The sequence below is a fragment of the Microcaecilia unicolor genome, chromosome 8 (genome assembly GCF_901765095.1).
Source record: "Microcaecilia unicolor chromosome 8, aMicUni1.1, whole genome shotgun sequence".
Classification (NCBI taxonomy): Eukaryota; Metazoa; Chordata; class Amphibia; order Gymnophiona; family Siphonopidae; genus Microcaecilia; species Microcaecilia unicolor.
Window position 1 is genome coordinate 22,708,579 of NC_044038.1, and position 12,181 is coordinate 22,720,759.

General features: G+C 43.8%; 1 protein-coding gene across 1 annotated transcript in view; it reads right to left on the reverse strand.

Moving 5' to 3' along the window:
* The window catches only part of DNAAF5 (dynein axonemal assembly factor 5), an 83,063-nt gene that overhangs the window by 21,021 nt on the left and 49,861 nt on the right, over positions 1-12,181 (reverse strand). The window contains exons 8-9 of the mRNA XM_030212570.1: positions 10,475-10,643; positions 4,701-4,848 (exon numbers count right to left, since the gene is read on the reverse strand). Of these exons, the coding sequence (XP_030068430.1) occupies positions 4,701-4,848; positions 10,475-10,643 (317 nt within the window). The remainder of the gene's footprint in view (positions 1-4,700; positions 4,849-10,474; positions 10,644-12,181) is intronic.

Here is a 12,181-nt window from a genome sequence, read left to right on the forward strand (position 1 = left end):
AATAAATAAATATTTATTTTTATGCACCTTCGCATGGTGAAATGCATGCATCAAGGCCAAAAGTTAATCACCAGCCTAGAGACCACAATTAAAAGTAACTTTTAAAATGGAAATGAGTTAATTCAATTTTCTAAATAATAATTTGCATACAACACTACATTAAAGGGGATGGGATTTTTCTGTGGTTCCAATCAGTTATAAATTTTATACAGACACTTATTTTGTACCTGGGGCAATGGAGGGTTAAGTGACTTGCCCAGAGTCACAAGGAGTTGCAGTATTCTTAGGCACATTCTTTACAAGTTGTGCTCAATATTATTTGCATACTAGTAAAAAAAACCCAGTTTCTGATGCAAATGAAACGGGGGGGGGGGGGGGGGGGGGGGGGGGGGGGGGGGGGCTAGCAAGGTTTTCTTCAGAGTGTGCATGTGGGAGTGTGTGTGTCCCTGCCCTCTGCCCTCTCTCCCTCCCCCTCCCCCCTCCGAGTCCAGTCCTTCAGTGTTGTTTCCTGCTGTTCTGTGTTTTTGTTACAGAGAGAGTGAGGGCATCTCTCTCCCCTCCCCCCCTCTGAGTCCTTCACTGTTTCGTGGGATTTCCTGCTGTGCTGTTTTCCTTCACTCATGGGGAAACCGGATATCTCTGGCGCTTCACACTTCCGGCTGGAGGCTTCAGTGGTGCCTTTTATATATATAGATTTCATTAGTTTACCAGTTTTGTCTATTAAACGCTAAAGGATGTATTTAATAGATTCTTGGAAACGGGGAAGATGCATGGGATTGGAAAAAGGCTGATGTGGCCCCTCTTCACAAAAGCAGTTACAGAAGAGGTGAGAACTATAGGCCGGTGAGATAGACAAAAAAAGAGGCTGGTGGACTGGTTAATAGATGAAGGGACCCCCAAGGCCATCACTGAGCACTCTTGCGGGCTCCAGAAGCTTTGGTCCTTCCAAGACAGCTCTTTTTGTTGGCATGAAAGGATAAAATCTTAGTCCGCCCCATACTCTTAACCTTGATAGTATGGCAAGCATCTCAAAAATGCAACTTTCCTGGAACAGACTTCATGCCATCTCTGGGCCTATCTTCTGGCAGCTTCCATGGCCTGACTGGGATGTCCTTCACCAACATCTTTAAGCCCTCACTAAGAGTTTACCCCTAAAAGAAAGGTTCTTGATCCTGGACTTCAATGTTGCATCCACAGCCCAGTTCCACAGTGACAGAAGCCTCTGTGCCAACTCTGCCAGTGCCATCCCCCTAGGCAAAGTCTGAATAAGGTTCTACAGGGCATCCAAAACATAAATGAAACCAGCCTCCACATAAATGAAAGATGCCTCCTTGGCATCCAGGCACCTTTCCATCAAAGGATCCAGGAGATGTTGCTGGACCCTTCACAACCAGGCACTGGCAGCCCACTTGAAATGCTTGCTTCTACAATGCCTCAATCTTCCAAATGTTGCAGGTCGTTCAAGGCTGCACCTCCTCTTCACAGGAATGGTAGGCTTCTTTGCAACTGTCATGACCAAAGCATCAGCACTAAGAACTTTTAATTTCTCCAATTTCTCAGGGCCTAGAAAGTACAAATTATTCACTGCCATACCAATTCTGAACTCAGTCCCACTTTGCCGAAATTTGATAGACAGAAAGAACTTTGAAGGTTTGCACAATACCGCCAGAATACAGTTCCCAGAAGCGGATTTTTTCTTGTATCATGGTTCAGCACTACTTAAAGCCTCCAAAACTTGCATGATTATGATCACTAGCAATTCCCTGTGAAACCACCATACTTTGGACGATCTTCTCTATCCCCTACAGGCAGCGTCCCCTCATACAGCAACTCCTACAGACTGATCTGCCGGCTATTAACCAATTCTCAGAACCCCGATACCAATTGGGACTCCCAGTTCTCCAACAGGTGCAGTCTGGATCTCTTGGCAAAGCCCTGCTTTCCCAGATGCTTCATGTTTTGCCCTTGCATCTTGGCCCACAGAAGATCCTGATGCATGAGATAAGCCTGATATAGGAGTAAAAAAAATAAACTCTAGAGAAAAACCAGTGCCTCATTCAGTCCATGACTGGTTCCTAAAGCCCCCCCCCCCCCCTCCCAGTGCCAGCTGTAAGCCTACTCCCACCCTCTCTGGTGCAATACCTGAGAGATTAATCCTAATCAGAAGTGGTTACGTATAAAACTCCTGTGTACCTCATACCAAATTCTGAATTATTGTCTTGCAAACTAAACCCATGTGCAAGTTTGCTTGAGATGGAATTTTAAAGAGAATGAGATTTTTTCACGGGAAAATGCCTCTGAACGTCAGCGGTCTGAATGTTTTTATCTTGACAGATTCACTGAACCACCACTCTTCATTGGGAAAAAAAACCCGGTTTACTTATATCCTCAGAGATCCATAATGTGGCCTCAGAGCCAGCCACCTCCAAAATGGCAGTTGTTCCTACACTGGTATACATTTCAACATCGCATTGAGGAGAAGCAGCCACTGGACTCAAGGTCAGTCTTGGGCCCCCTCATGGACAGGTCAGTTTGTGCTCCAGATGCCACAGATTCAGTCAGGCAGGACAACAAAACAGCAGATTGACAATATGAAAAGGCCCCAGCAATGTAAATGGGTCCAAACTTATTCACCACACATAAAAGTATAAATTCATAAATAACTAAAAGCCTGACACGGCCATGTTTCGCTCTTTCCAAGGGCTGTGTCAGGGCCTGTAAAAACCAGGTAGTGGGTTCCAAAATGGTCACCTAATGGTAAAAAGACTTCTCTCCACACAGCAGTCGTTTGACGATATAAAAAGGCAGCAGAGATTTATCACTATCTACTGTTTTGTTTCCCCTCTTGGATCTTGTAGATCATCTGTCTGTTTTCTAGGACCCTCACAGTTTCAGTCAGTGCAGATTCCCAAGCCACTGCAAAAAGAACCGCATGTGCCAGAACTTCTAAGGTGGCAACTGCAGCAGCAGCACTTCACATGCTTCACAGGCACCTCCTAGGGCATCAAATCATTAATCTCCCCTTTCTATTATTAAAGCTGGCAATAACTGAGGCTTTCTACTTGCTATAGGCCACGCCACCACCGCTACTCACTCTCTCCCTCCTGACAGCTCAAATGATGTGAGAATTCCTTCCTGTCTCAGCTATCCTGAAATCTGGCCTTTTCTTCCCCCCCCCACCCCTTCAGTCTTTGAAGATGCCTCACCAGCATAGTCTCCCTACTGGCTGTTGTTCTAGTTCTGATGAGGGAAAACACTAACTTGCAATTAGCTTGGAGATTAGGGGTAAAAGCCAAAAAACAGTGAGGAAAAGAGAGAGAGAGAGAGAGATTCCCGGGGGAGATTCCCAGCTCAAAAAACAGGGTTGTGAATTGTCCCTGTTCCCCCCCTCCTTGATATTCAGCCGGCAAAGCTTTGACTGCCCGCTGCTGGCATTCAACCCGAATATTCAATGTCAAGCAGTTTCTGGCGACCAGCATTGAATATCAGGGTTTTCCAACATCAGCTAGCACATGACCCCAGTTAAGACGATATTCAGACATAATCAGCCATGGCTTTGCAGGCAAAGATAAGGCCACATAAAAAGCAGACCTATATGGCCACTAAGCCTGGCCTGTAACGTTCCAAATATCGAGACTTCCCGTTCCCAGCCCATCTACCAGCCACTGGAGACAAATAATTAGGAGCAGGAGGCTGACCAGTGCCCTATATAGGGCAAAATTTTAACTGTGTCAGTTCACTAGTACAGGGGCATAAGTCACCTGTTCTAGAATGGTCTGGTAGATAAGGAACCACAATTCTTTGCTCCTGATCCTTTATTATTTGCAACTCAGTTGAAACCAGGGCTGGGATCTGGCACTGTAAATCTTTGTAACTACTCACACATTTTTCTCCTATTTTATATCCCCTCCCCAACCCATCTAGTTCTACAATTGCAGCTGTGGTCTTGGGCTGGGTGCCACACACCAGAACTTCTTCTGAAAGTCCTGTAATCATGCACCCTGAATCTGACAATCAGGAGTTGGTCTTAAGTAAGGACTGACCTCAGTTAACCCAGGAAGCAGAAGACCTGACACAGGATTAAACCACCTGAGCCACTGGGCCATCCCAAAACTGTTGTTGTTTTTTTTTTTTTAATCTGTAAGAGTTTTCATGTACAAAACTGTACAGGTCTCTTCTGCAAGATTTTAAAAGGAATATTGGACCTCAAATATAAGTTCCAAATCAGCATATCTGATGAGGTCGTGCGCCCAACACACTCTACACTATCCTGTATTTATTGCGAGACAGTCACTTAGTAAATAGGCTTGACATATATGAGAAATGATAAAACCTGTTTATTCAACAGACTAGTCGCCTCATGTTAAAAACTCACCTGAAACAATATATCTAGTGTTTCAGTAATTAGGATGGTAACCAGAAATATCTGAAGTGACAGAATTACTTTACCATTAGTCATGAAAAGGAATCATAACATTGCCTTATCCAGCCTTTGGCTGCACAGAGCTCAGTGTACCATACTTGGGCATGGCTTTTTCAATAAAGCAGATGAGAAACCTTTATGTTGTTCCACTGTTAGTAGAATTTGTGCACAACAATCATTTTTACAGACATTACTGCATTCCACCAATTCCTAGAGGGGTTAAATTCTTACTATGTGCCATTGTTCACTCTGTTTTAGAAGGGCGAGTTGTACCTACCCCTGGGAGTTAACCGTCTCATTGACTTTCAGTAACAATTTTGATAGCATACTGAAAATCTTTAAGCGCATCTGTGGTTCTTGGGTTGGCTGAAGACAGGTCTTTAGGATGGGCATTAAATGATGAAGGGATTCACCTATTACTGGACCTAGAAAACAAATTGAAAATACTAGATTAAAAAAAAAAATAACTGAAACCAAACACAAGAATAAACACTCTCCAAAGATCAACAGCAAAAACAGGTGCAGAGTCGGCCAATGAAGTGGGGTAAGAAAATAACAAGAGTCACGCAATGAGGATGAAGCCTGTTTATTTTATTATAGACTCAACAATCTGACACAGCTGTGTTTTGGCACATGCTTGATTCAAGGATCCTAACAAATAATAAAAACATTTCAAAAAAATCACTAAAGGTAAAATAAAAATAAATAAAACTTACATAACATAAAACTAATAAAAACTTAAACTTAACACCAGATCATATAAACATGTCACACAGGGGCTTATTTTCAAAAGATAAAAACATGTAAAAAATGGCATAAGGGGTAGATGAACATATTTCTCACAGGAAAATGTTTAAACCATATAATCAAACAACAACAACCCCCCCCCCCCCCAAAAAAAAAAACAAAACAAAAAAAACAAACAAACCCATATTTTGCCTAAAGTGTTTTGAGAGTGGGCATTTCAGGGGCATATCAGGGATGCGAGATGGGCGGTGCTATGTGATGTACTTTTTTGGGATAATGGATAGCAAAACGATTTCCTTGCACTGGAAAGAAAAATACTATGAATAAGACTTGCTTTAAAAACAACTAGCTCAAGACCAAACTTGTCTTTGGACCTATATGTGATTTTGCTGTGTTGGAGAGGTGGAATTGTTGGTTTTGTGAAAGAGCACGGAGAGTTGCTGAGTAACCTGACACTTTTCTTTGTTTGCCCATCTGAACCTTTTGACTCTCACATTTCTTGCCTTTCGTGCTCTGTCTCACCTCCTCAAGTCCTTACCCACACGTCAAGAACCCCCCAGCCACACCCATCCCTTGCTCTGTATCTTGGCCCCTTCCCCCACCAAATCCTCTTTGTCCCCAAAACCCTACACCTCCCATTCAAAACCCCTACCTGCTTGTCATCTCTCTCATATCGTTCCTCTGTTTTTCTACTCCCAGTTTGTCACTGTGCTTTGTGTTGTTGCTGCTGTCTGTGTGAGGACTGTTTGCTGGTGTTGGGAGAGTGAATGCTGAGTCTCATTGGGTGAGAAAGGTGGAGGCATGCACAGTTATGTTCTGGGCTTAACGGGTTTGCACCTATAGTGGTGGGACACCTGCCCATCAATCATGGATGCACTGAATACTATTGTGGCTGACGTTTTGCTGGATGCAGATGAGAGTTTGGAGGAGAGGCCCAGGAGGAGATACTCCAATTTAGGCCCAGGACCCACTTCATGGACCTCACTGACCAGCAATGCCTTACTAGGTACCACTTTGATAGGGCTGCCATACAGCACCTCTGTGATCAGCTACCTTCCAGGCCAGGACATGCAGGAATAATCCAGTGCCAGTCCACTTTATAGTCACTGCCTCCCTTGCCTTTCTTGCCACCAGCACTTTTTAGTTAGTGCTAGCAGTCAATGTAGGCTTCACCCAGTCTGCCGTCTCCAACTGCCTTGCCCAGTTCCTTGATGCCTTCCTCACTATCGCCCAGACCTTCCAGATCATTTATGGTCAGGTCCACGCCTTAGACCTCTTCCTTTCAGCCACTCACATCACACTTGCCCCCCCCCCCCCAACACCCAATGGTCACACTCGTAGACCTATAGGAACAGAAAATCATATCACTTCATGAACATGCAGGTTGGGTGTGATGCCCAGGGGAGATTGAGGATGTTTGTGCTCAATGCCTGGGGTCCACCCATGATGCATATATCCTGCAGCATTCTGGAATCTACCACAGGTTTGACCGAGGGGAGATCACCGGCGGCTGGCTTCTAGGTAAGCAGTATTGGGATTCCCAACTCTCATACCTACTCCCCCGCCTTACATCACCACCATAAGTCCCCTTCAACATGCCCTCAGAACCCACACATGACCTGCACTCCACAAGGTCCACATACAAACACATACCCATGTCTGTAAATCCCTCCTCCCCCCAGTGGACTTGGCAAATGACTCCCCTTGACCACCCCCAAAATGAGGCGGAGGAGAAATATAACAAGAGCCAGAACACCCCCCCCCCCCCCCCCCCCGCACCATCACTGGGCACACCTTTGGCCAGCTGAAAAACAGATTCAGATGTCTGGACTATTCCAGAGGAGAGCTCCTTTACAGCCCAGAAAAGGTCACCAAGATATTCGTGGCCTTTGCACTGCATCGGAGCAGCAGCAGGAAGAACAAGGAGGATGATGACCCCCCCCCCCCCCCCCCCACATCCTCAGGAGCTGACCAGGGACCGCACCAGCTGGGGTTTATGCCAGACAAAGACTCATACAGCCCAGTAAAGGTCAGTGCAGCATTTATTTGTGCTCACTTTATCTTATTCTATCCTCTCCCCCAAGCACATACCACCACAGCATACGTATTTGCCTTACAGTCCTACTTCATCCTCCCCTTCCAGACATATTCCTCACCCCATTATTGGTTTAATAGTACAAACCGGAACACAGTTTGCACAGCTTTTACGTCAAGCATCGATTTGCTATTTTTTTGCATTGTTGGCCCATCTGCATGCGACTTTGAGCATCGGCCTACGAATTCTTTCTTATCTACCATCTTATAGTGAGATTCCTTTTTTGGTTATACCTGCACGTGTGTGTTAGTTGACAGAAGTGCCCAGCAAAAATGCATACCATATGCTATAAAGTAGTTATTTACTACAGAGTTTTGTACATTGTGTAAATATCTCCAGACGGTTTTATCTTGACAACTGGATGAAGCAGTTAAACTATTCATTTGTCAACAGAAAAAAAAACTGAGTCTGTACCCAATCCTTGGGACATACCCAGCCAGTCTGGTTTTCAAGATATCCACAATTAAATACGTATGAGGTAAATTTGCATGCTGTACTGCCACTGTATGCAAATCTCTCTCATTCAATGCATATTCATTGTGGGTATCCTGAAAATCTGAATGGCTAAGAGGGGCATAATCGAACAGGGATGACCATCTCTAAGGGCGCCCATCTCTAAGGATGTCCCGGCGAAGGGGTGGGGAAACCCGTATTATCGAAATAAGATGGGCATCCACTTTCGTTTCAATAATAAGGTCGGAGACGCCCAAATCCCAACATTTAGGTCGTCGTCCTTAGAGATGGTCGTCCCTGGTTTTCGGCGATAATGGAAACCGAGGACGTCCATCTCAGAAACGACCAAATCCAAGCCATTTGGTCGTGGGAGGAGCCAGCATTCGTAGTGCACTGGTCCCCCTCACATGCCAGGACACCAACTGGGCACCCTAGGAGGCACTGCAGTGGACTTCACAAATTGCATCCAGGTGCATAGCTCCCTTACCTAGGGTGCTGAGCACCCCCAACCCCCCCCCCAACTGTACACCACTACCATAGCCCTAAGGGGTGGGTTTTGAAGGGCTCACATTTACCACCACAAGTGTAATAGGTAGGGGGGGGATGGGCCTGGGTCCGTCTGCATGAAGTGCACTGCACCCACTAAAACTGCTCCAGGGACCTGCATACTGCTGTCTTGGAGCTGGGTATGACATTTGAGGCTGGCAAAAAATATTTAACAAGTTTTTTTAGGGTGGGAGGGGGTTGGTGACCTCTGGGGGAGTAAGGGGAGGTCATCCCCGATTCCCTCCGGTGGTCATCTGGTCAGATCGGGAACCTTTTTGAGGCTTGGTCGTGAAACAAAATGGACCAAGTAAAGTCGGCCAAGTGCTCGTCAGGGACACCCTTCTTTTTTCCATTATCGGCTGAAGACGCCCATCTGTTAAGCACGCCCCAGTCCCGCCTTCACTACGCCTCTGACACGCCCCCGGGAACTTTAGTCGTCCCTGCATCGGAAAGCAGTTGAAGGTGCCCAAAATCGGCTTTTAATTATGCCGATTTGGGCGACCCTGAGAGGACGTTTATCTCCCGATTTGTGTCTGAAGATGGGTGCTCTTCTCTTACGAAAACAAGCCCGTAAATGTGTCTAAAGACTGGGTTGAGAACCACAGGGCTATACAAATATCAATGCTCTTAAGACTATGAGCTCAGAAGCAAACTTAATACAGAAACGTTTTAATAGCTTTTTAAACACTGATCAGTAGAGGTCACTTTTTTTCTTCTTATTTCTACCCTTTATCATCTTTACCGATCGCACTTTATGTCTTTATTTATTATTTCTGATACTGGAATATAAATTATAGTTTGATAAAAAGATTAAACTTATGATTGCTTTGACAGTGACTTGCTTTAAAGGCACTATTAACATACAAAGAAAATCTTACATGGATATTTTGTTATTCTTTGAACCTAGAACCTCCTCTTGATTACTTGTGCAGCTAATTAAGCACTACAGCGCAGTTCATAAATTTGTTTTTGTTGGGGAAATCATTCCTGAATACTTTTAACTATGTCAATACTTTTTTTTTCTCTGTTTTATGTTGAAACACCTTGCTTTTACCTGTTTTCTATCTTGAGTAAAGTGGTGTGGTAAGTGTTAGTTCACTTTTAAAGGTACTAAATATGAATAAAACAAAACATAGAAAAGAAAATAAGATGATACCTTTTTTATTGGACTAACAATACATTTTTATCAGATTTTTCTGATCCGAAAAAGGGTTACCTTTGAAAGCTAATCAAAAATGTATTAAGTTAGTCCAATAAAAAAGGTATCATCTTATTTTCTTCTCTCTCTCTTTTGTTTTATATATATTTATTACCTGTTTTCTAAAAATAAATATCTTTTTCCAGTTTCAAAGCCTATGGTAATTCATTCTGCAGCTTAAGACCAACTATAGATAACACCCTGTTAACTATAACCAATAAGCCCTGAGTGAGCCTGACAGCATAAAAGACGAGTGAGATAATAAAACACGGGTGGACGTTCTAAGTGCTATAAATATTAACATCACAGTTTTAAAATGAATCTGCCATTCCAGCAGTTGCCAGTGTATTTCTACAAAAACAGAAGTAATTGTATCAGTTTTTTCACTTCCAGTAATTAAACATGCAACAGCATTTTGGATTATTTGACAAAGGCTCAATAGTGGAGGAGTGGCCTAGTGGTTAGGGTGGTGGACTTTGGTCCCGGGGAACTGAGGAACTGAGTTTGATTCCCACTTCAGGCACAGGCAGCTCCTTGTGACTCTGGGCAAGTCACTTAACCCTCCATTGCCCCATGTAAGCCGCATTGAGCTTGCCAAGAGTGGGAAAGCGCGGGGTACAAATGTAACAACAACAAAAAAATAGTAACACGTGACAGGCCTTGAAAAATCAAGATACTGAAGTCTATGGGTATAAGAACAAGACAATGAACCACAGTTCTAAACACTACTGGTTTCAAACATCTTAAAAGGTGTTATTTTTAGGAGGAAATGCAAAGTAATAACTGTATATGAGCCTTAAACATCAGGCCTTTATCAAGTGTTACACCAAGATATCTTATCTGGTACCACACACAAAGAATTATTTCATCAGGCTTCCTTTGTTTTTTTCTTTTTTTTTTTAAACTGGGGGTTGGGAAAACTTTGTTACTGCACCCTGGCTTTTGCCAAACGTTGTCACAAGAAAATCTAAAACCATTCTTTCATGTCTTCTGAAATCTAAACTGATCTTACCTGATTCACTGACAATAATCTCAAACTGTAAACACTCTATGGAATAACTGGTCCAGTGCTGCTTTGTTCTTAACAACCACTCCATAAGCTGATCAATGTGTTGTCTGTAAAGATCTAGGAAACCACCCAGATTCTGAACCACAGCTAACAACTGCATGATCTCTCGTACCTGAGAACAAATATTATGGGGTTAAATCAGCAGACGAAAAACAATACAATACATTTTTTTTGCAAATTAAATTGTCTCTTTAATCATATATCTGTCAGTCTGCTGCAGGTTACTTTCTACAAATGAAAAATATTATGCATGTTTTACTGTACCTCTCTCAGAACTATGGATTGAGCAGCTAATGAACATTTTTAAATAAATACCTTAAATAACAAAATAGTTGTTTTGCAACTCAAGTCTGCATTTTTCATCTGGATAAAATAAGGAAGAACCACCATTCTAGAATCTTTGCTGGCCTCATTAATACTATTCTGTTACATGTGAACACAGGTCAGCCCAGAGAGTCATGTTGCGAGTGCTGTGTACTATGTTCATCAGTTTGATCTCCAAGTTACATTTTCCAGGAGTAGAAATGCTGTTTTTTTTTTTTTTTTTGGGGGGGGGGGGGGGGGAAGACATAGTGGAGAGAAAGGAGGGAGAACAAAGTTACTCACCTGTAGCAGATGATCTCTGAGGACAGAAGGATGAATATTCTTACATGTGGGGGGGGGGGGGGGGTGACATAATTCTGACACAACTCATGTAGGAATACTGCCCAGCTTTGGGAAGCGTTGCACCATGCACATCTTCCCACCTATCGCCATCGTGCAGGACCGTGTCAGTCTAATACATAGATGACAGAATTCAATTCCCAGGGAATGGGGACAGGTTTGTAAAAATATTCATCCTGCTGTCCCTGGAGAACACCTACTTCATTTGAGTAACTTGGTTTATTCCAAGAATCATCATATTCTTACACATGAGAAACTCTAGCTACTAGGCTGCCTCAAACAAAAACAAAAACAAAAAAAAAAGAGAAATAAGGCCTGCAGCAGGCAGGGCTCATGGGTTCTGAACATGAACAAGATAACCAGTGGCATAGCCAAGGGTGGGCTTGGGTGAGCCCAGGCCCACCCGCTTTGGGCTCGGGCCCACCCAGTAGCAGCACACCTATGATGTGACTGGCAGGGATCCCCAAGCCCCACCAGCTGAAAACTCCTAACAACTATCCCTCCTGCATACCTTGTAAATAGCAGATGTTCACCTGCAGTGAGACGCAACTGATACATACTGCTTGCACCGACTCCACAGCCTTCCCTCTGATGTATTACCGATTATGCAGAAACAGGTAGATGCATCAGAGGGAAGGCTTTGGGGTCAACATGAGCAATGTGTATTAGTTGCTGCTCGCTGCCGGTGAAAATCTGTTATTTAAAAAGGTATACAGGAGAAGAGGGGATGTTTGATAGACCATATGGCATGCAGGTGAGAGAGGGAGAGACCAAATCACTTGTGGGACAAGGCAGAGTTCTTCTGCCCACCCATCTTAGGCCAAGGCCCACCCAAAATTGGGTGTCTGGCTACGCCCCTGAAGATAACAGATTGAACAGAAAGATATGGGCCTGGAGGGTTGGATTATAGATCCCAAATAGGTTCTGAAGGACTGTCTGACCAAATCAGCTGTTGTGTCCAGAGTCCTGTTCAGAACAGAACTGAAA